At 36.0% G+C, this 26,828-nt stretch overlaps 1 protein-coding gene across 5 annotated transcripts in view; it reads left to right on the top strand.

Annotated features, from left to right (window-relative positions):
* METTL15 (methyltransferase like 15) overlaps window positions 1-26,828 on the top strand; it is a 105,449-nt gene that overhangs the window by 28,537 nt on the left and 50,084 nt on the right. For all 5 annotated transcript variants that reach the window (XM_054198214.1, XM_054198211.1, XM_054198215.1 and 2 more), the window contains one exon: window positions 14,444-14,580. In XM_054198214.1, the coding sequence (XP_054054189.1) occupies window positions 14,444-14,580 (137 nt within the window). The remainder of the gene's footprint in view (window positions 1-14,443; window positions 14,581-26,828) is intronic.

The raw sequence follows: 26,828 nt of genomic DNA on the forward strand, positions 1-26,828 counted from the left end.
TTTTATAACATTTAGCCTACCTTCTTGCAGTATCTAAAGGAGGCATTATCTGCATGGTGTTTGACATGTCTGCGTTAGAGAAGCAAATGCTACCTGGTAGGCTAACATGAACTGGCATGATAAGGGCATAAATCTGTTGCACGGTTGCTCGAGCTCTGCTTCTAATGATTTGTTCTACCCGTCAACCCAACCGCCTGCAAATAGGAAAGCATCTAAATTCCAGGCTACCTTTGGCAACTCTGTGCACTGCATCCCATTTCAGTGCTGTACTGAGCTGTTCATATCCTGGGCAGGAAGCAAGCAGTTAGCAGGCGTGACCTTTTCAAAGAAATACTGGTCCTAGAGCTGAGGTAAAGTAGCCCGAGTTCACTAATATCACAAGAAAAGCTGGTAATATGTCATGTTCTACTGAACATGCCCCAAGCCTGCAGTTCTTAAGCAGTGCCGTCTTTGAGACAAAAGACAGGTAATGTAGTGGAGCTGGAGGACAATGTTGTGTCTTAAGCCTGTTGAGTAAGAAGTATGAATAGCCTGATTATGCTTTACAATCACTTTTATTTTTAAAAAGTGAAGAGAAATAGCTACAGAGTATATAATATGTTTGATTTGCAAGTCAGCTGAGCTTCAGTATCCTAAAGAACAGAAGTAATTCTTTTAAATCACATTGTTTTCCTTCTGCCCAATTCCACGGAGAATGAGTGTGTGTGTGTGTGTTAAAAAATAAAAACACCTCGAAGTACTTCAATTTTGCACAATTGAAATAATTGGAAATGAAAAATGAGAGGACCAAAATAGTAGCAGAAACACCGTGGACTTTTCTGAATACATACTATAACAAAGACTTCAATTACATGATAACATTGTTCAGAGTCTTTAAATTTTGAGCTTTTGTTTTGTTTTCTTTTTTTCTTAAACCTTTCTTATGAAATGGAACTTCTGTTATAAACTTTGTAGAAAACGTTGTGCTTCATAATGTTTGGAGGCTAACCTTTCCTAAGAGATCACAAATGCCATGTTATTTTGGATTTCTGCATATATAATTAAACATTTTGCGTTTAGATGGTGAGTTTCAGAAACCTATTTTTAATATATTCAGATATGAGTTAGAAAGTATGAAATTAAGGAGTAGCTTAGAGAAGGATAGGAGAAAACTTGCTGAATTGGTTATTGGAAAAATGTTATAAGCTTATTGCATGTTAAAATGTTAAAAACAAATGGGAGATTATTCTCAGATCACTGCCTTTTGACTTCCTCTTATAGAAGAATAATAGATCTGAAATGTATTGGAAAATGTGTAACTTCTTTTGAAATATCCGTTACTTAGTAGGGAATATTACATGAAGTAATATTACTAAGTGAAAACTCTTTAAAGAGTTCAGATGATTAGATTTTTTGGTGTTGAAGGTAAGTTACTCTTCTTAACAGAACTTTCATAATGTAGTTGAATTGGTAGCTGTGGACAATTTATGATCATGTAGTTATGCTTCAGCCAAAGGTGAGTAATAAACACATACTATTTTTCAAGGCAATTTTTTTCTTCTGGAGCATGCCATGGGTTTTGGGTAGGTTTTTTTTGCTTGGTTGGTTTTTTTGGTGGTGTTTTTTATTTATTACGGTGGTATACTCAACACCAAATTTTGCATACGTTTACGTTAACTGATTTTCATATAATGGTACAATTAGCAGAAGGACTGTTATCAATGGTTGTTATTTATAATGTTACAAAGTTATTGATTGCCTAATGATAGGAGAACATTTGTGAGATTTCTACACACTGTCGATTTTTAAGCATGTTAGTTGTAAATTGAGTCCAGCCATGAACTTCAGTTGACAGGAAAAAGACTCCATATGTCTTTCAGACGAAAAGCGATCCTACTTCCATTAGTCTCTTTTAAATAGATTGTTTGTTACCAGAATAAGGTGTTCCAGAGTCAACACCGACATTTCGGATTGTTCTGTGTAACTGAGCTGGTGTAAGTGACTTTACCCACGTGTGACTTTGCAATGGCACTGCAATTAATAGGTTTGGGGTTTTTTTTGTTTGTAAACGTCAATTTAAATAAGTTTTTAAAGAAACACTTTTCATTTTCATTCTTATATAAATATGTTCGCAGTGACCTACGGGAAATAGTTCAACGTTCCTCTTGAACTATATTCTTTTATTTGCTGCACATAACGACCATCCTAATTTGTCAGAAATAAGTGTAAAAATAACTTAAAATGCAAAATAATACCTGAAATAAACTCTATGCAAAGAGATTGGAAATTACTTCCTTCTTGTCTCTGACAAAGTTATACCTTCATAGTGCCTTTTAAATTATTGTAAAATTAAAGTTTAGCTTCCTGCTGGTTGTTATCACTTTCTGAACTGTGTTGTTCAGAACAAGTGTTAAGAAAAGACAGTCCTAAATTTCTTTTTTCTTTTCCATTAGATTTAGTCATAAACATGATCTATCAGAACTACTCCAGCAGTTGTTGACATGTGGCTTCAAAAGTGATGAGCTGCGGAACAAAGATTTTCTGCACGTACCTCAAATAACATCTTTGAGGCTCATGTTAGAAGTTTTGCTGAACTTTGCAAAAACTAATCTTAAAATTTCTTTGAGAAAGGTCACAGTCCACATGGGAAAGAAGATGAAGTGGATTAAAGGCAAGTGCTGTAAGAAGTGTGAATGTTGAATATGTGATAAATGTTAGGGAGAAATGTTTTTTTCTGTAATGTAAAAAAAGAAAATTAAAGAAGAATAGCATAATGTGGTTAGTTTGCCTTTTCAATTACTGTATTCAGCATATCAAAACAATATTTTTAATGTGATTGTCTTTTGCGAGCTGTATGGGATAATCTGTACTGCTAAAATTTGATTCAAAATCAACAGTTTGTGGAAACCTTTATAATAGGCTCAAGTTGTACATACTTAGGAGGTGACGTGGAGAAAGAGGGTAGGAGAACTGTACTGGTCACCTCCTCCTGTTGGCGAACAATTAGAATAGCGAAAAAACCCAACACTGTTTTGCTTTCTTCTAAAAGGCTTTGCTGCACAAAACAGGTGCTTTTTCCATTCATTCAGTTTATTATGAAAGTGTCTGAATTAGAGGAGAATGTCATCTCAGAATAATTATCTTTTCTGTTGATTAAAAATCACGTTCTGGAATAAGTATGTGGTTTTCGTAGTGTGGGAATACTTTAAATCACATTGATCCCAGAAATAGCTTAACTGGTTCATATGAAACTAACTCCTTGCCATGGTAAGGCACCGGGGTAAACTAACTTTTAGAGCTCTGTGGTATGTGGTTGTCCAGCTTCTGCGCCTAATTAATTTTCGTTGTACAGTGTAGAATGTGTGTATGTACACAGTTAAATGTTTGTGAAGCAAAACTGTTAACTTCAGTTTTTGGAGATGATTGTCAATTACTTTGGATGAAATGAATTAGTATAATTATTCTTTTTTGGCTTAGAAAGCTAATTTTATCATCACTACGTATTACATAAATTTATTGAATGTCATTTTTTTACTGTTCATTGGCATGCATGTACCTGTTTCAAAGAAAGGTAATCTGTAAAGGCCTTCTGAACTTTTTATATGTATATATATATATCTCTATCTATATATCTCCTGTACATTAAAAAGAGAAAAGGAAATCATAATATTTTTCTGTTGCTATAATTACCTTGTACAAGTATATTGCTGAATGTTGCAACATGGGAAATTTATTTCAATTAAGATAGATTTATTTGTATTTTCTGAAGACATTTTTGTTTCTTGATCCATCCACTTGGGCAGTTATCTTGAAATTAAGGCACGTGAATATGCCCGTAAATTCCTGTTTTTTAAGGTGCGTGGTAACATCATATTGTAAAGCATCTTGATGCAGTAAAAATGAAGAGGAGTTGAAGAAAAACCTGCACAGTGTACAAGCAATGATACTTCTTTATTGTATCACAAAGAATGTCAGAATAGCTGTTAAAAAAGCCTGAATGAAATGTTTGTAACTTCATTCTGGTAAGTATTCTTGATTTCAAAGCAACGGAGCCTTTTCTCCTATCTTCTGTCATATTGACCAGATATATTTTGGGATAAAAAATTCTTGCTCATACACTGAAGTTGTACTTGGTCTTCTATTGAAATTGAGAAAATGAGTTGGAATAGGATGAGCCATATTTATTTGTTCTTGTCCCCTACCAGCTGGGAAGAAAGAGAGTGCAAATCAGAACAGTTCTAAGATTAATATTTTTAAGTTGTTTTGTTAAACACTGTAATTTTTCAAATGGTAGTTCTTCCTGCTATTAGCAATTTGTATATGTATGTATATTTATGCACGTGCTAGCTGTATTCTTATTAATAGTCTCTGGGGGTCAGAACTGATGCATTCACACCCAGAGGTTCCCATTCCTTCTCCATGCATAGCAATCTTAACATTTGTTATAATTCTGTGTAGAGGGTGGATGTGGAGTGACTGTGGTTTTGGGAAGGTTGCCTTCCTAAAGCAGTGTTTGCCACTAGCTCCTAACAGAAGCTCATTTAGGATCTTGGGCGTTCTCAGTCTGGCCTCTTGGCTGCAATAGGATTGGCAGTCTCGTTGATGGATCACCATCCTCTTCCATAGTACGAGTAAGTTCTGTTTCCTGTTTTGGTTTAACAGAATCCCTACTTTTAGAAGCTTGGAAAGGATATATTTTTCCTTCCTCTTAGCATCACTTTTTAGATTTTTACTTCTGATTAATTTTCTGTCTATATTTATTGAAACTGTAGGTTCAGTGAGGTGGGTATTAACAAAGGCCAGCACTGAGCGTTAATTTTCAATTTGGAGCTGGTGGATCTTGAGCTTTGCAGAAGGGAAGGAAAAGACTAAGGAACTGAGAAGAGACTCTGCCTTTTCCCGCTGTGAACCTTAAAATATGTTCCCAAACGTTCTCTACATGTACAAAAATAATAAATTAAATAGTAACAATAGTCTATAGGCTTTATCCAAGAAGCATTTACTCCACTAATTATTTTAACAATGTCTATATTCATACGTTTGCAATGATTAGTTGTGAAAAATGTGGTAATAAAAGCATAAAGCAGATCAGCTATTCCTTGAAAAAAAGCACTGCTAGAAAAAGGTTCCTATAGAATTCCTTGTCACTGCTCCCCACTTCAACTCGGTTTGTTATTCTCCTTACGTGTATATGAAATAGTTCAGTGTATTAAAATGGTAAGCTGTGGCAAATTCAAGATGTTGGAACAGAGGTCAGATATATTTATACTTTAATACACTTAGAGTTGATATTTGAAAAATAAAGCAGAGTAGAAAACAAGTTGTGTTGTGACAATGAACAATTTCTGTTGTGAATAACAAGGAAATTCAGACAACAAGTGTAGAGAACATGACTCATCATTGAAACACCAGGAGAATGAAGAGGCAAAAAACATCTTGCAATGTGTTGATTATTTTGTTTATGATATTACTTTTCTGTTCCTGGGATTTTTTTTCCACAAAGCGATCAAACAGATACAAATAAAATAAGAGTAAGTACTTAGATACCTACCAGCAGTGCCTGGCAATGCAGTAATAAATTAAATATTTATTGTTAGCCTTAACAAGCATCTCAGTTCAAAATACAAGCATACTAGTAGTTTGACCTTCTTTGCATTTACAAGAAAACACCAGCACTCATTTCAAATGTGGAAACTATTATTGTGGCGAATGTTGGCTTGTCATCCCACTAAGAAGGATCGGTTGAAAGCAGAGAGAAGCACTGTGACCTAGTCGTGATTGGCTTGGAATACACTAGCGGATGGTGGCTTTAGTATCATACAAATACTTTGCTCTCATCACATAACCATTTATTTTTGTGAACTTATTTTTGTTAAATATCTAGTATAACAGTATGTCAAGAAAAAATATTGTTATTTTGACGTTTGTCTCAATTGCGTGGAAGAGTCTTTCTCCATTTTATTTTTCTTTCTTCAAGTAGTAGATACCAGGCATTTTCTTTTCTTCTAATGAGCTGAAAAGTTAGGTATCATAGCTTGGATGCTGGATAGTTGTTCTTCCCTTTTTCTTTGCAAAGTTTGTTTCAAATAAATCAGTATTCTGGGTTTGTGGTGGTTTTTTTTTTTTGTTTGTTTCAAGCCTGTAAAAAGTAGAAGGAGTGCCATTTACTTAAAAAAAAAAAAAGGCACTGAAAAGATACTAATTTTGTAATTGTTATTCTTTCTAACTCCTGATTTTTCTTCTGGAAGATGGCACATGGAGGGTGAGGGACTGGGGCTGTTTTCTCAGCTGTGGCAGCAGGGATTGTGGATGTATTTCCTTTCTCTCCCTCCCACAGGAAAGTTATGTGATTCTAGTTTATTGTTTGTGAAGCCTAGTTTTGGGTGGAAAGACCTCCAGCAGGCACGTATCACTGTTAAAATATTATATTCATATATAATATTGACAAGGTACTTGGTGAAGTGTGTATTTTTTTCAAGTTAATTTTTCTTCTGCTCATATTTTAAACTTTGCATTCATATTGGTTTCTATTCTGAAAACAGCAGTACTCTTGGCTTCCTTTTTTGCACATCAGGAAGCCTGTCCTTCCTGTCAGCTAAAAGAGGTGCCTAATTAAGTAGGATTCTTTTTCGCTCTTTTGGATTACTACTGAGTAACGTTTTCATGTTAAACTACACCTGAACCCTTTTTGATACATATATTGCAAATGGCGAAGTTGAGTTACTGCTGCATTGTATAGAGGTCATGCGTTGTAATATATGTAATATCGTTCTGTGTGACTCACATGGTAACTGTCTTCATTACCTTCCAAGTGATTTGCTCATGCTCTTTGATGGGCCTTACAAGCATTTAATTTCTGAGGAAGATACTCCAACAAGCGTACTCTGAAGGGTACCGCGAAATGTTCTGCTCACTACGTTATCCTGCTATACTTGACTGACTGACAGTTAAAGAAAAATTTCTTTAGACAAAAACGGAAAAATGCCACAAATACGATACGAGAGCATCAGAAGGGTATAATTGTAGGGTTGTCTCTTCTGTGAATGTGTGTAAGTCTTTGAAGGAAGCATGAAACAGAGGGCTGGAGGAAGGAGCTGTATTTTTTCAGGAAGGCTGATTTGAGATTGTTTTGGTTTGGTTTTTATATCTATATTTTTTTTTTAAATCAGTGAACTTGGCATTAAGGTGGTTCAGGTGATGACACTTGCTGAAGGAAGAAAGGATGGTGACTACTAATAGAGAACAGGGTTGTTGTTTTTTTAATAGGAAAAAAAGTGGATAAACAGGGCTGGGGGTTAAAGAAAAAATAATTAAGCAGTGCAAGGTAATTTTTTGGGGAACAAAAAGCTCTCCGTTTTTTAGAAATAATTCCTGTTATCTTTTGGAAGAGCAGTGGACAATCTGTACCAGTTAATCATAGCATAATAATGATCTTTCGGTATCATTTAAGCATGAACAAGGCGAGACCCAAGTTTGTGTAGACCAAAAGGTAAAGAGCAGAAGTCTGTCATGTGGTCAGGGATGGAAAAGAGAGAGATTGCTCATGAAGTACTGATATCTGGGATAGAAGACTGTTTGACATAGTACTTCATGTACTATTTTCCAACTCAGGATGTCTTGGGTATTTAGCACAATTTGTCAAAGTCCTTTTTGAGACTATGTCAGGGTTGCAAGAGAAAGAAAAAGCGTTTTGTGAAAGATCAGCTCATCACCATGAACTGATTGAAAGAATTAAGGTTAGTAATGCAAAATAAAGTTGTACATCTAAATGAGGACTTTCAGAACATGACGAAGTTCTTCCCTTTACGAAAGAAAGCAGAGACTAGAAATTACTGGAACTAGTGAGAAGATTTTATTTTGGGTATTTAAAATATAAATCTCATGTAGTTTCAATTTATGTGTGCCATGTTTGAATTTCAGTTTTGTATCAGTTCCACAATATCATTTGGTTACGCAGTAAAGGAAAAATAATTGCAAAGGCTATCATGTATTAGATGCGGAACATAATCATAAGTGGAATTACAAGTGACTTCAGTAACAGTGAAATGAAGTACTAAAAGGTATTTATTAGGAGATAGCTTGTCAGTGAAAAGTCTTGTATACAAAAATGAGGAAGATGAACTCTTTGTATCTCTATAGCTATCTTAAAGCTAGTTGTAAAATGAAGGCTATAAAGTTTTTGTTTGTTGCTGTCTGTATGTCATGAAAGAGCCAAATGGTTTCTAAAACGTACAGTCACAAACTGATTATAAAATTCCCGAGGGGAACTCTGATGGGGCTATCATAACTTAACAATGGAACGGTGAGTCACTGCAGGAGGAATTCATGTAATAATCTTTTCTGGTATTTATAGGACCAGGAGGATAAAATGTCATTTAATTTTATTTGATTAAAAACTACGAGGCAAGAGAGAAAGAGGAAGAAAAAATGAAGCATCTTTCCTTTATTTCAGGCATGAAAGATGAATGGATTATATAAAAAGCATATTATGAAGCAATATAATACAGTGATTAATGTCAAGTTTGATCACTGCTCCAAAACAGTTGTGTTAATAATAAAATTATTTTATTTGATTACTTAAGATTATTTTTTCTTTAAGTTCCAGATGCAAAATGTTGCATTTGAGTGGAACAGATAGATTATGAGGCATCTGTATGAGTTCTTACTTGCCTAGTTTAGGCATATGTATCTCTGCAGTTCAAAGATATCCGTGGAAGGTCTTTATCTACCTTAAAAACTTATGCCAAAATATACTTAATGTAGCCTTAATTAGGTTCGTTAGGATGCCAAAAATGCTTTAGCGTATTCCATTAGTGCTGGTATCCAGCACTGTGTATTTAGTCCTGCAGTCACTTCTGCTTGAATCAGACCTGTGTCATCTCTTACATAGTGCTCCGGATTGAAAGATCATAGAATCATAGAATCCTTTAGGTTGGAAAAGACCCTTGGGATCATCAAGTCCAACCATCATCTCCACTCTACAAAGTTCTCCCTTATACCATATCCCCCAACACTACATCTAAATGACTCTTAAACACATCCAGGGATGGTGACTCCACCACCTCCCTGGGCAGCCTATTCCAGTGTCTGACCACTCTTTCTGTGAAGAATTTTTTCCTAATGTCCAGCCTAAACTTACTCTGTTGCAGCTTGAAGCCATTCCCTCTTGCTCTATCGCTAATTACCTGTGAGAAGAGACCAGCACCAACCTCTCTACAATGTCCTTTCAAGTAGTTGTAGAGAGCGATGAGGTCTCCCCTCAGCCTCCTCTTCCTCAAACTAAACAGTCCCAGCTCCTTCAGTCGCTCCTCATAAGATTTATTCTCCAGGCCCGTCACCAGCTTCGTTGCCCTTCTCTGCACTCGCTCCAGCACCTCGATATCTCTCTCATATTGAGGTGCCCAGAACTGGACACAATACTCAAGGTGTGGCCTCACCAGTGTTGAGTAGAGGGGGACAGTCACCTCCCTCCTTCTGCTGGTCACACTATTTCTAATACAAGCCAGGATGGCACTGGCCCTCTTGGCCACCTGGGCACACTGCTGGCTCATGTTCAGGCGCTTGTCAATTAGAACCCCCAGGTCCTTTTCTGCCAGGCAGCTCTCCAGCCACACTGCCCCAAGCCTGTAGCGATGCATGGGGTTGTTGTGGCCCAAGTGCAGGCCCTGGCACTTGGCCTTGTTGAAGCTCATTCCATTAGCATTGGCCCATTGGTCCAATCTATCCAAGTCTCTCTGTAGAGCCTCCCTATCCTCATGTAGATCAACACTCCCGCTTAGCTTCGTGTCATCTGCAAACTTGCTGATGCTACACTCTATGTCCTTATCAAGGTCATCAATAAAGATGTTAAACAGAAATGGTCCCAACACCAAGCCCTGAGGGACATCGCTTGTGACTGGCCACCAGCTGGATTTAACTCCATTGACCACCACTCTTTGGGAGCGCCCATCCAGCCAGTGCTTGATCTATCGTGTTACAGTTGTCTACTGCTGCTTTGAGGTTTGGTTGGTTTGTGTTGGTTCTTTCAGAAAGGGCTGTATAATCTGGTGACCATGTGGTTATTCATAGTGAACACTTGCATGAATTCTCAACTAAAGCTTTTAGATGCTGTCATAATATTGAGAGCTTGTCACTATGTCATGGTACAATGATCCTCATCCTTTCTCTTCTTCTCTCCTTTGCACTACTCATATTAATTTTTGGTTTACTTCTGTATGGTTCATGAATATTCAGCATGTATAAAGCTTAAAGTTTATCAAATTTAAAGTTACTGAAAAGAAAGGCAGATGTGTGTGAGGAAAGGTGAGACTGTTAAGCAGCATAATAAATATAAGTATTCTTGAATAAGCCATGAGATATTCAAAAATTCATTTGGAAAGAAAACACCCAGTATTAAATATTGCTTAAATAGCAAAATTGTCTGGATATATTCTTGGCCAAAAACGTCCCTAACTCATCATTTCATTTTCTGCTGTTCAAATGTGATGAAACAAAGGACCTTCTCCATAGTACAGAAGTGTTGGTGAAAGGCAGGCACAAAGGATCAAATCTTTGTAATACTTCTAGAGATCACCAAAGAAGAAATCAGATATTTAGAAAACAAACAGATGTGCAAAAAGAAGCAAACTGCTAAACGTATTGGTGAGGAAAGACTATTTTCTGGAACTTCACATCATTAGCGAGTTTAAGTGGAATAAAATTATTATTACAAACTTTTTTGTTTTAAAGAAGATATAAGTAACTGCTTCTAGCACTCACTGTACCTGTCTTGACACTTTCTGACGCATTGTAGGCTTGTTTCAGGAAAAGCAACGTTGAGGTTTTCAAAAATTTCAGTGCTAGATTTCTAGCTATGATATCAAATAAGAGCATTTCTTCTTTTTTTTAAACAAAATAAAACAACCAAACCCACCCCAGAAGATGTTACTTCTGTTGATTAAACGTATTTTCCCAAGAGGAATTATGATGTGATTTCGATTGGTTTTGCTTGTTTCGTGTTGCTGCAGAATAAGTGCTAACCCTAAACGACACTTGAGACTCTTGTGACTAAGTTTTTTGAGTGCATTTCTGAGTGGGTTAATCCTATGCAAGAAATAAAAAGGTGGTTTTAGTTTTCTGTTGTTCCTTCACATTTTTCTAAAGGGATTTTTCTACGGAAATAGAAGATAAAAGTGAAGGGTCTGTTTCTTGCTTATGTACATTACTTCTGGTAAGGATTAAATGGAAATAACTTGAGGGAACTCAAAGAACATCAGATATTTCTTGGAAATTTTAAGAGTAATTTAAGAGGATTTGTATATTTTCTAGATTTCATGTTATTTATTGCAATATTCTAAGCAAAATGCAGAATTAACAATTACACTTTTATATTAATAATTTTCATTTAAGAGAGATAATACAAATTTTGCTAATTAGTTTAATATCCTACTCAATAGCCAGTAGTGGATTTTTACAAGGATAGTATAAGTAACAGTACAGTGCAAAAAACCCATACTGAATGGACCCTCTCTGAATCTGATCAACAGTGATAATGTGAGAGCTTATAGAGAAAATAAATGTTTTCAGTAGCTTGGAATTTTTAAGGTATGCAACCTAGCTAAATTCTTGTGGTTAGTTGCATGTTAAAAAATACCTACACTTTTCTGACTGTTTCAGTTTTCTGCTTATAAATCAGTTTCCGTGAATGTACTTTTGGTTTTGTTATTGCGGAAGATAAATCAGAACGCTTAAATAGATTGTGGGAACGTTTATATAGTATGGATATTATACCCTCTGTAACATAACCTTGTCTTATACATACTGCTTACAAAAAAATAAAATTTTATGTCAGCTCTTTATTTCTTTGTATGAATTTTGCAATTTAATATTGGATAATGAGACAACTATTTTTTCCTGCATGAACTTTGTAAAATATTATAGGAAAGTTCTACTTCTAGAGCATGAGCTCTAGAGCTCTAGCATGCTTCCTAAGAAGCATGATGGTATAACAGAAATTAAATCATGACAACCTAAAGATCTTAAAGGACCGTAATTTTCACTTACTTTTATCCACAGTAGAATTGTATTATTAGTCTCATAAATATTCAGTTTTATTATTATGGGATTTCCATTAAAAAGCCTTTATTTATGTTTTCTAAAAACTGTTTCTGAAAAAATGTTTGGGTCTTTCTTCATTGCCTTTGAATTTCTGTTCTTATCAAAAGGGCTTTTGCGGTTGAATCTTAATTCTGTCAAGACATAAGTTAGAAAATTTCCCTTTAAAGGTTGCTTACCTTTGGGGTGGATAATTTTTGTAAATGAGTTTAGTTCACATTAATTTTTGTTTAATATGATTGCGCTTGATAAATGGTCTTCAAAAACTGTTTCACATAAAAAAATAATTTGAGAAGTGTAAAAAAAACCAAGAAGGGGTTCATATTGAAGGATATGGAGAATTTGTTCTTCTAGTTTATCTTGCATGGAGTCTGATTTACACACACACACACACCGAGACACACACGCACCCACCCACCCACCCACCCAGTCAACAGAGGTCAGTTAAATCAACTGAGAGGAAAGAGTTGTGGGAATTCAGAGATGCAGAAACTAGAGAAGATGCTGTTCAGTCGCATTTCTACTTGGATTTAAATACACTGTCATAACACAATAAAAATCTGTCTCTTTCGAAACTCCAGTATGTTTTCCCTAGAGTATAGAATTACAGATACTTTCCTAGTAATTCGAAAAGGAAATATTTCCTAAGAGAAATTGCAGTCATACAACCTCTGCATTGCTAAGTGAAGAGTCAGTGATTTCTGTCAACAAAATAGTTCTTGACTTTTTAGGCAGTTAAGTACCTGTGTTGTGAGGCCAAAGGAGGAAGGCGCGTGGGGCAGCTTCTAGAAACATTACTGCTGTTTTACCGATAAAAAAGACTTAAACCAGCATTAAGTTCTACCTGATTTTCTTGTGTTTCTTCCATTAGTGGAATCTTATAGCCCAACCTGCCTTGGTTCAAGGTGGTTGTGTCCCAAGTCGTCGTTTCTTAGGAAAGTCTCAGGAGCAAAGCCTCCTGCTCAGCCTGCTGCTGGTTAAATGGACTCTGACTACAGAAACCTCTCTAGGATGAGCCTACAGAAACTGCAGAGCTGTCAGGAGAGCAGCGTTCACCTTTTCAGAGTCTTATCTTACCTGTCCTTCTGCTACTTCCTTCCTTTCTCCTGTTGAGACCTGCTGTGCACCAGTTGCTCGGTCTCCCGTCTTTGCAGGCAAACCATTTGCTCCAGATATTCTCCCCCATGATGGGGCTGGACGTTAACCAGCCTTTTGAAGTCACCTTATCTCTGTGTGAAATTTGATGACCCCATCACTTTTCTCAAGTATGAGATGGAAAGACTTTTTTTTAGTGTGTGTGAAGTTTTTGATGTCAGGAATGTGAAATTTCCATTTGTTTTCAGGAACTTTGAGTTCTGAGAGGCTATAGAAATGTCAGTAGCCAATTTTACTCAGCTTGTGCTGAATCTGTACTTATGTACGATTTAGTAAGACTGCATTCAAAGTTTCTTGAATGTGTTGTCATTTTTAGTCCAGAAGACTGGAGGGGATGGCTGTGTCTGCCTGGTATTACTAAAAATCTTCCAGTCTTAGTTTGTGTATCCAAAAAAACAGACATGGTATATGTTCATGGGCAGTAAGTATTCCTCAGAATTAAGGAAATATATATATTGTTAATCAAAAGGTGTAACTCAAGCCCATAAAGTGTGTCACATCAGCAAACGAAATGGGATTGCTGTTAAGGTGGGTATTCCTATGCTATTTTGCATCTAATTAACACATGTAATGATGGTAGAGAAGATACAGCAGGACTGGGCTTCAGCGTATCTTAGTAACCTAAATACATAGTTTTGTCCTTGCACAGTGAACCCGAAATCAATCGTATTGTGTCTTGAAAACTTACGTTTTCTGTGCTGTTAGGTTAATTATGTGCCTGTGCTGCCATCACACTTTGATCTGTCGTATCAAACTATGAGAGTGTCATTTTTAAAATTGATACACAATACATCAGTCTTCCTTTTAGACCTATTCTTACACAGCAGATGGTGCTGATTATTTCCTATGTCCTGTATATCTTTGTATCCATCAAATTGAGCAAGTCCAAACAAAGCAGTCAAACACGTGTCTTTGCTCTACACTCAGAATGTGAAGAAATGGGAAGAGTATGAAGCTGCAGTTAGCTGTACCAAATGATTGTCCTTTTGTTCTGGAAGGATTGGTGGGTGAAGGCCAGAGCCCCTAAAATATTACTCTGACATGATTGCAATTCCGCACAAAATCTGAAAATATTTCCAAAAAGGCATTGTGACTACATTGAATGGTATGTTTTCCTCCAGCGTATAAAAGAGATTAACAAAAGAAACTTTAAATCGACAATTGGTTTATCACTTTCCTATTCTGAGGTAATGGTGTTGTCTTCCTTACTCAACAGCGTTTCCTTGACATGACGTTTGGAGCCGGAGGTCACACTACAGCTCTTCTAGAGAAAGCCAGCGACATTACGATATATGCATTGGACCGGGACCCCACAGCTTATAAAATAGCTCAGCAGCTTTCAGAGTCGTACCCGTAAGTTGTCTTCTCCTGTCTTAAGTATGATCAAGAGGAGGTTGATACTGTGGTATTATATACACAATTTAATAGAGTTTTATAGTTTTAATATGTAGTTTTCACTGGCTTATTGCAGAACAGCGTTATGTGTTGTATGTACCCTGTTAAATAGGAGATCAATTTATTTATGAGTATTTGCATGGAAATTCTTCTGAGTTTTTTGGAGTTAAATGCATATTCTCTACTCTGTTAATTTTGAGTGTGCATCAAGTATCAAATTTTATATTTAAAAATTGATTGAAAAAAGATTCTTGTGCTCTGCCTGCTTTGAGATGATCCTGACAGCAGAGTTCTACAAAAATGTGCACTTTGTGGTAAATATTTCACAAAAAAGGATGGAATAATAGACTTTTAAATTAAATAATGAGGTGATTTAAATATGGTTTATGACTGTTTTAATTTTTAAAAAACCAAAAACTAATTGTAAATCGGTATTAGGTTTGCTGAATATTTTGCCACTGGCTTCAGAAACTACTAAACAATTTAATAAGCTACTATTTCTGTGTAAAGCTCATGCTTCGATTTTCTTTTTAAATAGAGTGCTGAATTTACTAAATGAACAATTGCTAAATGCAAATTTTTCAGTTAACAAAGTTCTTGTTCCTTTATTCAAGAAACAGCCCAGTCGGAGCATGAGTAGATTCATGCAAAAGTGTGCGATACATAGCGTATGAGCTTTTCAGAAAGTGCTCTTGTTTACATTTGACCAAGAAGTAAAAGTATGTAGATACAAAATCAAATAATATGAAATAATTAATACTTAGAAAGTTTAGGGAAAGTAGGAAGGAGAGGATGATTACTGTCTGGTGGAAAACATTAGAGTAATTATTTCAAAAGCGCTTTTACATGAGAAAAAGCAAACCTTTCCAATAAGGAAAAAAGCAGAAAAGGTGGATAAAGCGGTTGTTCAGTCATGTTTCCCCACGTAAAAAGGAGTTCTGAGGCAGCAGTGCTTTTCAAGCAATGCAGAAGGTATCCCTCACCTTTTCCAAAAGAAAAGGCCAAAAAAACCCACCTATGCATTCCTTTCTTCAAGTGCCATGCTCACATGTCCAGTGGGAAAAATGCAAGCACTTGACACAAAAGTGTAGCTCAGTTCCTAGTCATCCTACTCTGTAAGACCACTTAAATGTATTTCTCTAAATTTTCAGTTCATTGTGGGCTGAAGTGACAGGCAGAGTATACTTATAAATTTGTGGAATTTGTCTCTCAACTGTTATTTGTCCAGAGAATGATCTTTTTGACAGAATGGTGTGGAAATGTTGGCAAGACAAGTCCATTTTATTTTAAACTAAGCCTACAAACTTGTCCCACCGGATGTCATGGGTGTTGTACAGTCTTCTGTTCTTTGTGTCATAGAAAAAAAAAAACCAAATATGTAGTCCAAATTAAAGCTAATCTTACAGCTAATATGAATTTTCAGAAACATTCACAGAAGACAATGATGAACAGTCCTCTGACTCAATGTGTGTTTATCAGTAAAGTATCCTATGCAGACCTAGGTGTGAAGGAAGTTTATTTTCCAGATAGATGAAGGGGTTTTACAAGTATTAGATGTTGTTCTGCCAGTGGCTGACATTGTTAGTTCTCTGCTTGCTTATGTTTGTGAAGAGATGAGCTTTAATCAATATAGTATTGCAGTTGATGCAACTTACTATGGCTTTATAAACAAAAGAGGTCTTCCAGGTCCTATTTCTGTTCATAAAATCATATAAACTTGGTTACTTGGACTCCAGATACAGTGTGGTCAACCTTTGCAGATGCAAGTTATCATTAGAATGAAGTGGATTCTTAAATAAAATATTGTTAAGTCATTTAGTGAAAAAGTCTTAATCGCTGAAAGATGACTGCATGCCACTTGAATATATACGGTAAGATACAGAGCAGTATTCTTATTTGTTTTGGTGTTTTCCCTTATCTCCTGTCTTTCCTATTGGAAAGAACAGCTGGGTCCTTTTTCAGAAGGTAAATATATCTTTTTTCGTAATAGTTTACGTTGAAAATTAAGGTAACAATGTTCACATATGGTATATGTGCTCATTATTAATCTACTTTCCCTGGAAAGTCAGTTGCATAACGCATTGTTAAATTAAAAATGGGAAGGAGGAGGTATAAGTATATAGGTTATAAATAACAGGTAAAGTTAGGGTTTACTTACAAATCAGTTGTAAGTATAAAGAATTTACTTATGAGATAAGGAGGTTTCGTAAATGGTATTTTTTCTTTCGGTATTTATTAAAAGATGGTTGTTCTAATATTATGGGGTTTTGTTGTCTGCACTATGTTAGAAATAAATCTTTTATCATAATTTTATCAGTTTAATTCAAATCTGTGTTGGCATCAAAAGCTCGGGAAATCCATCTAGTTGGCACCTTTTTTCTGGTCAGGTCTACTCTCAGGTAAAATAGTTCCCTCATCTAGTTCACCAAGCAGCCGCAGAAATGGTTGTGCTACCTTAAAAATGGCAATGGCAGCGTGCGGGTGCAAGCTGAGAGAAATGTAGGGCTGTCCCTTCTGTAAGAAGCACAACTGTAGAGGTAACTGGCTGAAGAGCTGCAGCACAGAAGTATAAATTTCTCCATTGTTTTTCTGTTCCAGGGTTGGGGTTTTTTTTCACCTCCTCTGTTTAACACTGCTCTTTTGGGAGAGGTTATTTGACTTCCTGAAGTGCTTCACTTCCTTTGGAGGTGATGGCACAAAGAGGTGAAAAGGCCGTTATGGAACCGTAACCAGTAAAATCTGATTCCCATTATGTCTGACGATGGGAACGCAATGGCAAATCGAGAGTTATACATCAATTGAATCTTCTGTTGCCATTTTGTTCCTACTTAAAACAGAATATTGTACTTGTTTAATTGGGGATGTTAACAAATTCCAGCATATCAACTACATGACGGATCTTGAGTCTTGCAGTAGTATTTGCAGTAGTCCATTCTACCATAAAAAATTCAATTCTAAATATTCAGTGTTAATTGCTATTGCTTATTCTGGCTAGGTACCATTAATAGTCTTATTAAAATCGTGTCATTCCAACTGTTACTCGCTATGAGGCTTAATTTTTTTAAGCATCCTATATTTTAAGTCACTGAGTTACAAGATTATTAAAGCTCAAGTTGCAGAAATATGCCCAAAGAAATGGTTAGGAGATAAGTATGCCTAAATTAGGGGATTTTTCAATATTCAGAACTAATAAATGAACTCCTCCTTGTACTTAGCCGAAAGACAGCTGGAGTAATAAGTCACTGAGTGAGAACGCTGAGGAAAAATAAGTCTCATGTTTGTATTTTAAATGTGTCTCTTTGCTTCTTGATCGTGATTTTGTCAGAACTAAAATCTGAAGAGGGTAGAGTTCCATCTGCAATTCTTGCATTCATTTAGCCTCTCTGTTTATTATTTTTATTTTTTAAAGTATGTAGTGCTGCTTTAATAAGGAGAAAATGGGTCAGGGCCTGTTAGATATTCAGTGTGTGGGTGGGAATCCTTTGACGTGCTTTCTGGGGAAGCCTCTAACTTGGGAATTGCTGCTGAGAATCCAGGAGAACAAGACAAAATTCAGTCAGTAGCAATATATATTACAAATAAACCCTTTCACGCCCACTGAAAGGGAGAGGTTAGAGAGGTGGCTGAAATCTGGCAATTAACCAATATCATTGCAAGCTTTTAAGTATGAGGAACCTACGCAAAGCCTACACAGAGGAGACAATATGTTCTTTTTAATTCTCTGAGCAGAATAAGAAATTGTGCCCCAAAAGTAGGGATAAATAGTATAAAATTCCTCATACAGTTGAACTGCCATTTTATTGTAGTTCTAAAGTAATTTTGAGGCTTTGCTTTCGGGGTTCCGCTGTTTACAGAGAAAGTGGAATAGAACCATCAGCTGTGTGTTGTGTGTTCTGGGGAAAAGAGTATATTTTGTTCAGTTCCAGGCAAAACAGAACTTCTTTTTTCAGTTGCAATAAGCTTATTTTAAGCGCTTGTGAATTGTAGCTGAGTGTGTAATATAATGATGCTTTTGTTGCTCTATGTTATTTATATAGGCTGCTATTAACTTTTGACTGTAGTGCACAAGGGAGGCAATTAACAGTGTGCAATCAAGGCATATTCATTGTAATGATGCCTTGACTATATATTAATAAGTTAATTAGCTACCTATAGTTTTATTTCTTTCTAAAGAATTCTCCATGTATGTCAACATGTGGCTGCCTCTCAAATGCAGGCAACATCGATAAATGAGTTGCTTTAAATATGAGATGGAAAAATGCAATTGAGAGCACTAAAAAGAACTTTAAATGCCATTATATTAAAATAGTGCTCCTCTGTCATTTATTTTGTTCCCCAAAAGGTTTATTTGGATAACACTAGGAATAAAAATTCTTTCTCTTGTTGGTGAAGTTCCAGCTGTGCAGGTTTCAGAATGACAAGGAACCTTGGCTTGCTTTCATACATACGATCTGATCCTTCAATACGTTTAGCTCCTGGTTCAAACTGGGGCCTAATTCAGTGACCCTGACATACAAACCACATGCAACAGCCTACTTTTAACAGTTCTTTTTCTTCCCTTTTTGCTCTTTACATTCTTTTATAACTTGGCCCTTTAGTGCTTCCTTAAAACCTTGCCAGTTTGAGGGTCTGTCATGTTTTATGTAGCGTAATTATAGATGTTTCACTACGAACAGCACATCACTGGAAACTGCAATTAAATCTTTTGTGTGTGTGCTTTTTAATTTTCCTTTCTTTGTGGACATAGTGATTGTGTTTAAATTCATCGTATGGGCTGCAAAATCTTTACCATATACAGACTGCAGTCTAATAATTTCAAGTTCAGAAAGTGTTTCTATTACATTACTATTTCTGGGACAGATAAACTCCTTCTCAATGGTCCTTCCAGAACTTGATATAAAGTTAATTATCACGAACCCTGTGTCCGAAACTGGCCAGTGACATTGGGATGTACCATGGCAAAAATGAAACCAAACGGGTAGAAGAAGCCAGAATTGTGTAATCCCACTTTTTTTTTTCTTAAGAGAAGTGCTAGTTTTCCCTTTTCCTGTAAATATTTCCTAAATTCAAGTAAAGGAGGAAAACAGCTTGCCTGATGAGAAAGGAAAATTTCTTGGCAGAGAAAGGAAATGTTTCTTTTTCTCTGGTTGAAGTAACTTGAACTTGTTAGTTCATGTGTCCTCAGTCCTGTACCTTGTAAGCTTTACAAAGACAACATCTCTTTTTTTTGAGGTACACAACACTTAGTAGTAAAGGATGCTGAAAAAGAAAAGTGGGGAACTCTTATTTTCCTGGCAGTTTTGGTATTAAAAAAATCAACCCATGAAAAAAGTCTTTACAACCATTCCCATAAAAAGCACATAGTACAATGTTTAGTCTTTTTGTACATGTTCTTCACAATGTACGTGTGTGTTTCTGTATTTTACGCTCCGCATCAAGTTCTTACATATAATAGATGATGCTAACTAGCAGAACAAAATGTTACTGCATTGTTTTCTTAATTTACTTAACATTCCTGTGGTAACACTCTGAATTGTTGTTGCAGTTATATACTCACAGTTACCAGTAATGCATCTCTGGCAAGGAATCTGAAAGACAAGTTTGTTGTTTTTGTTAGGGGTTTTAGATCGGGGAGCTGCAATGGAGTGACTAACGTGCAGCGCTATCCTAAAGCCAGTTTATTAATATTTTGTTGGGTATTTCCTGGCTAAGTCAAGACATAATGGGAACAAATGCTGGTGCCTCTTCATCAAGACCATATTCTTAATTAGTCTTTTAGCAGAATAATTTATTTGCCTTGAATATAAATAGTTTGTAAAACTTCTAACAATTTATATCTGTCTTTGTATATTAAAAACAATTTCTATGCCTGTACATACACACTGAGCAGCTGCAGGTGCCTGCATGCCTACACCACTGTCCCCAGAGTTACCATCAGCACTTGATATGGATTTTAATTGGGAGACAACTGCAAAAAGATGGGAAAAACAAATTATAGTGTAAAAGTGCATAGTAGAAACCATGTACTTGACAATATAAAAATATGGTTTAATATATTTACTTCTGAAAAAAGTCTGTTAAATGTGATTTTTGTAGCGAGCAAAGGCAATGTGGAGTATATATGGGCTTTTTATCACGCTGTGCAGCACAGACAGTGAAGTGAAGAGACAGAGGTTGGTTAATCCTCAGCCCCAGTAGTCCATTTACATGTTGTTGACTCGCTCTGAAAAAAGTTAATTTGTGAAACTCCTATAACTAAGATAGAAAAAAAACAACATTATTTTGATAATTAATAAGCCATTTTAACAATTACACATAGAGATCAGTAAAGAGCAATGGTTTAAAACAGGAAGGTGCTATGTAATTCCTAGTATCCTGTGAGCATCAAAAGTGTTCTTGATGCTTTCTATGGACAGGGAGTTACTGTCTTTGAGAGTGTGAATGATACGTTTTTGCTTAAGGAATAGAAATGCGTATTGAAGTTGAGCTGGGGAGTGCAGTATTTTCTGTGTAGTATAGTCAGTCTTTTTATTTTTCTCTTCTGTGTTTTATTAATGTTTTTTCATATAGGATAGTTGAAAAACAGAAGTATTAACGAAATTGTTGCCCATGGAAAACAACACAGGGCGCAATCCAGAGAATACTTTACATCTATTCAAGCTGTATGTCTGTTCATGTAAGCAGAATGCATCTGTTTGGCTCAAACAGGGCACATTTCATACGGAAATAGTCATAGATATGTGAACACCTCCTAAGCATCCTCAAAACATAGCATCATTTAAGACCAGTTAGGCAAACAGAACCTCCATACAAAACGAGATGCAAGAGAAATGATGCACAAATCCAAGTGTTTCTTTAAAACAACATGCAGCTCAGTATTACAATTAAGTTTGGGAAGATGTAGCTAGGAGAAAGCCAATGAAGATGGTAACATAAAAAGATGACAAATCTGAATACAGTGGTTGAGCCGACAACCAGTCTTAAGGTGTCAACCTGAAGCTTGAGAAAATTGAATGAGTTGGATTCGACAGTTTGCCTAAATATCTTAAGATGTCCCCCCTACAATTTCAGTAGTGTCTGTGCGTCACTCAGTTGAAAGTGTATTTATCCACTGTCTTTAAGATATAAAAGTTATGGTTTACTTTTTTGGGGGTTTTTTTTTGGGCGGGTGAGGGGTAGCCTAGAGGAAAGCACGTTTGTGAGTTAACTGAAGGGAAACTTGTTTCTAGAATAAGCAAGTTGTCCAGCAGGCTGTACTAAGCGTACCTTTGATGCAGGGCTGTTTCACTGTGGCTCTTTGGTGAGATTCAGCTTCCAGCATTTTTATTCTTTTCCTCAGAGGTAGATGTGAAAAAGCTCATATGCCACACCTTACAGAGTGGGCAAGTGTGAGTTGCCACCGCATCCATATATATGGGAAAGGCTGAACGGGGTCCTAAACTGAGAACTTTTCCCAGTGCCAACACTGCCCATGCAGTGGATCTTAAAACTGGTATTTAGTTCCAATGGTGGGAGTTGTTAACTATTGTACGCGTGGGAAGCCAGAAAACAGCTCCTACTTACATTACAGTCAGTAAGGGCAGGAAAGATTGCACTTCATGTAGACTGAAGCAAGTTAATACGTATGTTTGGAAGGCTGGAGCAGATCTTCTTATGCTCAAGGTATAGGCTGTTAAGGATTGATGAATGTGGTATCAGCATCTAGTATCTCTGCATCACAGACTTCTTTTAGCACTGTATCATATCAGAATTTGAATACTGAATGACAAGAAAAGCTTTCTCTCTGCTGAATTTAAACCCATAAATTTATCAAAATCACTTCAGAGCTCTAATTTTTTGCGCCTCAGTTGCAACCAAATACTGCCCTGACCTGACTCTTACTTAACTTGCAAGATGTGTCTAGCTCATGCCTTGAGGTGGGATGGCTACAGGCCATTTCCAACATTAGTAGCTGAGTTTAAATTTCATATACTGGTTACATAAAAGACAAGTCCTTATTTGCACTGTTTACATCTTAAAGGAGTAAGGCGTCTTTTAAGAACATAGCTGTGCCGAAACACTGCCTTTGTATATACAATGGCACGAGTTTCAAGGCATGTGGTTATGCTGACATTCTCACTAAAGCTTTTATTTAGCAATAAAACCATTTGGAGAATGATTAAATACTAATCAGTCTATCAAGACTCGTTCTAGTTACAACATTCTAGTAATCTTTTTAATGCTATATATATTTATTTCTTTTATTTTGGCAAAATTATATGATATTTATATTAATGATTAAAATTATTTTCAATGTCAAGTCATAAGTTTGGGGGTTTGCCTTTATTTTCGTACATAAAATCTCACGTGCCAGTGCAAGATTTAATGTAATTTCCAGTCAAATGAGTCGGGACAGCTCTCTTATATGTTACTGCTTTAGGAAAACAAATTCCTGGCATTTTGATCTGAGTAGTCTTGAGAAAAGCTGCATCGTCATATTATTTTAGTAGGTAAATCTTGGAAGAGATGTTGGCCAATCTGAAGCTTTAAGGAAGGTTTGCAAGCATTAGGTCTAAAACGATGAACTCTCTTATTTCCATGTTTTTTCTGTTACCATTATTGAGTCATTTTACATTTCAATATTAAGTGAAAATTAGAGTTTTGTGAATAATTGATATTTATCAATGTGGATGGTAGTCTTGGTTTAGTCAATTTCTCCCACGTTATCAGAATCATTCCCATTGGAAGGGATCTTAGGATGTCATCTAGTCCAGCTTCATGCCTCAGGCAGTTTCAGTAGGAACAATTTTAGACTGTAGATTGTCACCTGATGTGAGTGGGTGGTCTGGATTTTTTTTGAAAGCACGGTAGGATTCTGAAATACATTCACTTTCGGATCTTACTGTGCTATAGCGTAGCATTAAATGGTAAATTTGTGCAGCACCATTCTCTAGCAGGCAGTTACGAGTACCCTAAGGTGGCCCTTGAAGTCATATTATTTACAGAGTTTTTATTGAAATTGAGAGACATGCATCATACTGTCATCTCCTTCAAAGTTCCTGCCGAGTGGAACCTCATCCAAAGCGTATAGGAAGTGATTCTGCTTCTGTGAGTTACTCCTGCTTCCCTTTATTCCTTTTCCTACTCTCTGTTCTCAATATTGCTAGGTCAGGACAGTCAATATGATCATCTACACATGTATCTGAATCACTTAGACATCTTTAGATGACAAAGGTATAGGCCATGCAGCCTAATTACTTTTCAGTCTGAGAAACTACAGCTTTTAGACCACAGAGAGTGATCAAGAAACATTCTGCTGAATGTTGGTTTTCCTCCATCGCAGGTTTTCATTAGTGTTTCTAGGAATACTATAAAATACTAACTGTTCTTACAGAATGGGAGGACCTTTATTTCTTAAGTTGAGGAAGAGGGATAAGAAGCTTCTGAAATAACTTGAAACCAACAAACAAAAAACCCCTCTAGATGTTGGTTAAGGACGTGGAGCTGAAAGTGCGTGATTTTAATTTCTTTTCAGTATGAATGTCCGGATCTTTAATTTATTTTTAAGGACATTTTGTATACCTGCTAGCTCAACTTCATATGGAATACAGTGCCAAGTGTTACTTTAACTGGCAGTAGTTTCAGATATGTCCATTATATTGTTTTTTTAATTCATCTGTATCGGTGTGCTATAAAAGTGCTCAGAACATCTTTAAAGTTTAATGTTATAGCTCTTACATGCAGAGTGTTTCTGAGGACAGTTCTGTGAAGCTTAATTTGGGCTGCAGGTTTTTTCTAAAAGGAACAGATGTCTTTATTTTTAAACATAAATAATTATGATGCTGAAATAATCTTTGAACTGAGAAGATCTATAAAGCTGACATTGACTTTTCTTTTCAGCCAGTTTTCCATCCTCTTGGTTTTGATGAGAAAGTTTCTTATAGGTGTTTTGATGACTTAAGTACTTTTATATTAATTTCGTAATCATTTCATTATTGAAATACACATCAAACATTTTGTGAGTGTTGAACTTAAATTCAAATTAAAAACATTTAAAAACATATTTGTCAAAAATATATATTTAGAAATATATTTTGTAACATTTAAGGCTTTTTTTTTTTTTGTAGGTGAACAGTTGACTTCCAGGTATATTTTCACTAGAGTAACAAACCAATTTGGTGTTCGTAAACATAATTAGCATTTTGTAAAGGAAACTGATAGTACTCCTTTCAATATTTTTTTTTTTAAATTTTTTTCATAACAGTAAAACTCGAGATTCTGCTTTTTTCAATGACAGGGCGGAAGAGAAGAGAAAGTAGGTTCTAATCTGGAGGTTTTTTGCACCTGGTAGCTAGGTCTTTTTGTCCTATTGAGATGGCATCTTCGTATTTCTCAGCAATAGTTAGTATTTTAGCTTGCTATTTGTCAAGAGCTGTATATGGAGCTTATTTTTGTTCACATTTACAATAGGAAGCATTGAGGCACTCCGCACAAAACAAGAGAACGAAAACTGTATTGAAATACTTCTCCTTGTATCAGACAATAAAGGCAAGAGTGTATTTCATCAGCACCCAGATCATAATTTTTTAGAGTAGAAGATTCCAGCATTTTCATATGAAGGTGGAGATGATAGAAATGTATGGACAAAAAGGAGTTTGTCACTTAGTACGAGAAGGTCAAGACTGATTAGAAATTAAGCTAAACATGTTTACTAAGTAACTAAAACAAAAAAAACCCTACTCATAGTCTCTGATTCAAAATTTCATTTCTTTAAATTTGATAAAAAGGAAAACAGGTAACTAAATGAAAATATTTGTGAACACGTTTTTGTATCAATATTGAGCTTCATACTTATCTAAGTATGAAATACAGATTTATAGAGAAGTTATTTGGAGTTCAGATTATTTTTCTGATTGAGTCATTGTATTTCAAATACTATTATTCTTATCTTAGATACATTAGGATTATGCATATAAGTGACAGACCATAAAAATGAATTACTTTGAGTTTGACTACGTAATTCTATTTTTTTCTTGTCATAATAATAAACATCATTTGCATTTTAATTTGATTTTGGCCTTTGTGACTCAGCTGTGCCAAGTGTTGTGCAGAATATTCAAAGGACTGAAAGTAAAATCAGATAGTTAATTGCTGGCTTTGTATTTGGATGCCTGAAAAATACAGCAATTTAGCTGGATCAAGCAGCCAAGATTTGAATAGGGGGATTTCAGAGAATTTCTGTGGAAAACCTCGGTGGGGAAAACCTTGGAGTGGAAGTTACCTGTGGCCTTTCACTTGAACGGTGCAAGTGTTTGAGACCAATATTGAGTAGTAAGTGGCACTAACTCTTGAAGCACACAGATTTCTAAGAAATAGTGCAAATGTCATGTCTCGACAGCAGAAACAATCTGTAATATTGGTATTGTTTACCAATCGGTTTTACGTTGATCAAGAGAAGTTAGAAGCTGATGAAACTTAGATTTTTAATTATGAGTCAGGAAAACCGAACCAAATTCTTTCTGATAATGGTACCCAGTTTGGACGTTCTTCTTCAAGGTGATCTGTGCCACCTGCTAGGCTGGGAAGGGAAAAAGGAGGGTAAGAAGCACTCCCTTCCCCCAAACCCTTGCATCTTTATCTCTGGGAAAGCACCATTATTTTTTATGGCAATGATTACATGGACACCTGAAAATCTGCACTTTTGCACCTCGAAAGAAACTAGGAACCAATTCTTGTGAAACTGGGAGAGCAGCTGTTAAAAAGCCAACTTTTCTGTTACCAGGGAAGGCTTAATCCATTTCTGCATTGTCTCTTCCCTCCTGTTCCAAAGATGTGCTGCATGTTGTCATATTTTCCATCAGTTTAAGGTTCATCTTCCTTCATCTCATTCATGACTGCTAGCTGTTCCTAATGAACAGAGTGATTTGCTGCGAAAGACAAGGCAAAAATCTCATTCAGTTGACTGAACATCAGAATGAGTTTTGATTCCTTGCAATGCCATCTAGGTTAAGGTGGAGTGACGTGTGACCGACCAAGTGTGGAGCAGAAGAGCTCGCTTACCTGAATTCAACCCTTCCCACAGTCTGCCTTTGTCAAAAGCAGTGGATGTTAGCACTTGGTGAGGCCGATATGAAGATATGACCTTCTGGCATTTAGTAATATTTAATCCAAGAACTAAAAATATATGAAATCAGGCTAGTACCTTTTCATCTTCTAAAAAAAAAATA

This window comes from Rissa tridactyla, chromosome 4, assembly GCF_028500815.1.
Source record: "Rissa tridactyla isolate bRisTri1 chromosome 4, bRisTri1.patW.cur.20221130, whole genome shotgun sequence".
Classification (NCBI taxonomy): domain Eukaryota; kingdom Metazoa; phylum Chordata; class Aves; order Charadriiformes; family Laridae; genus Rissa; species Rissa tridactyla.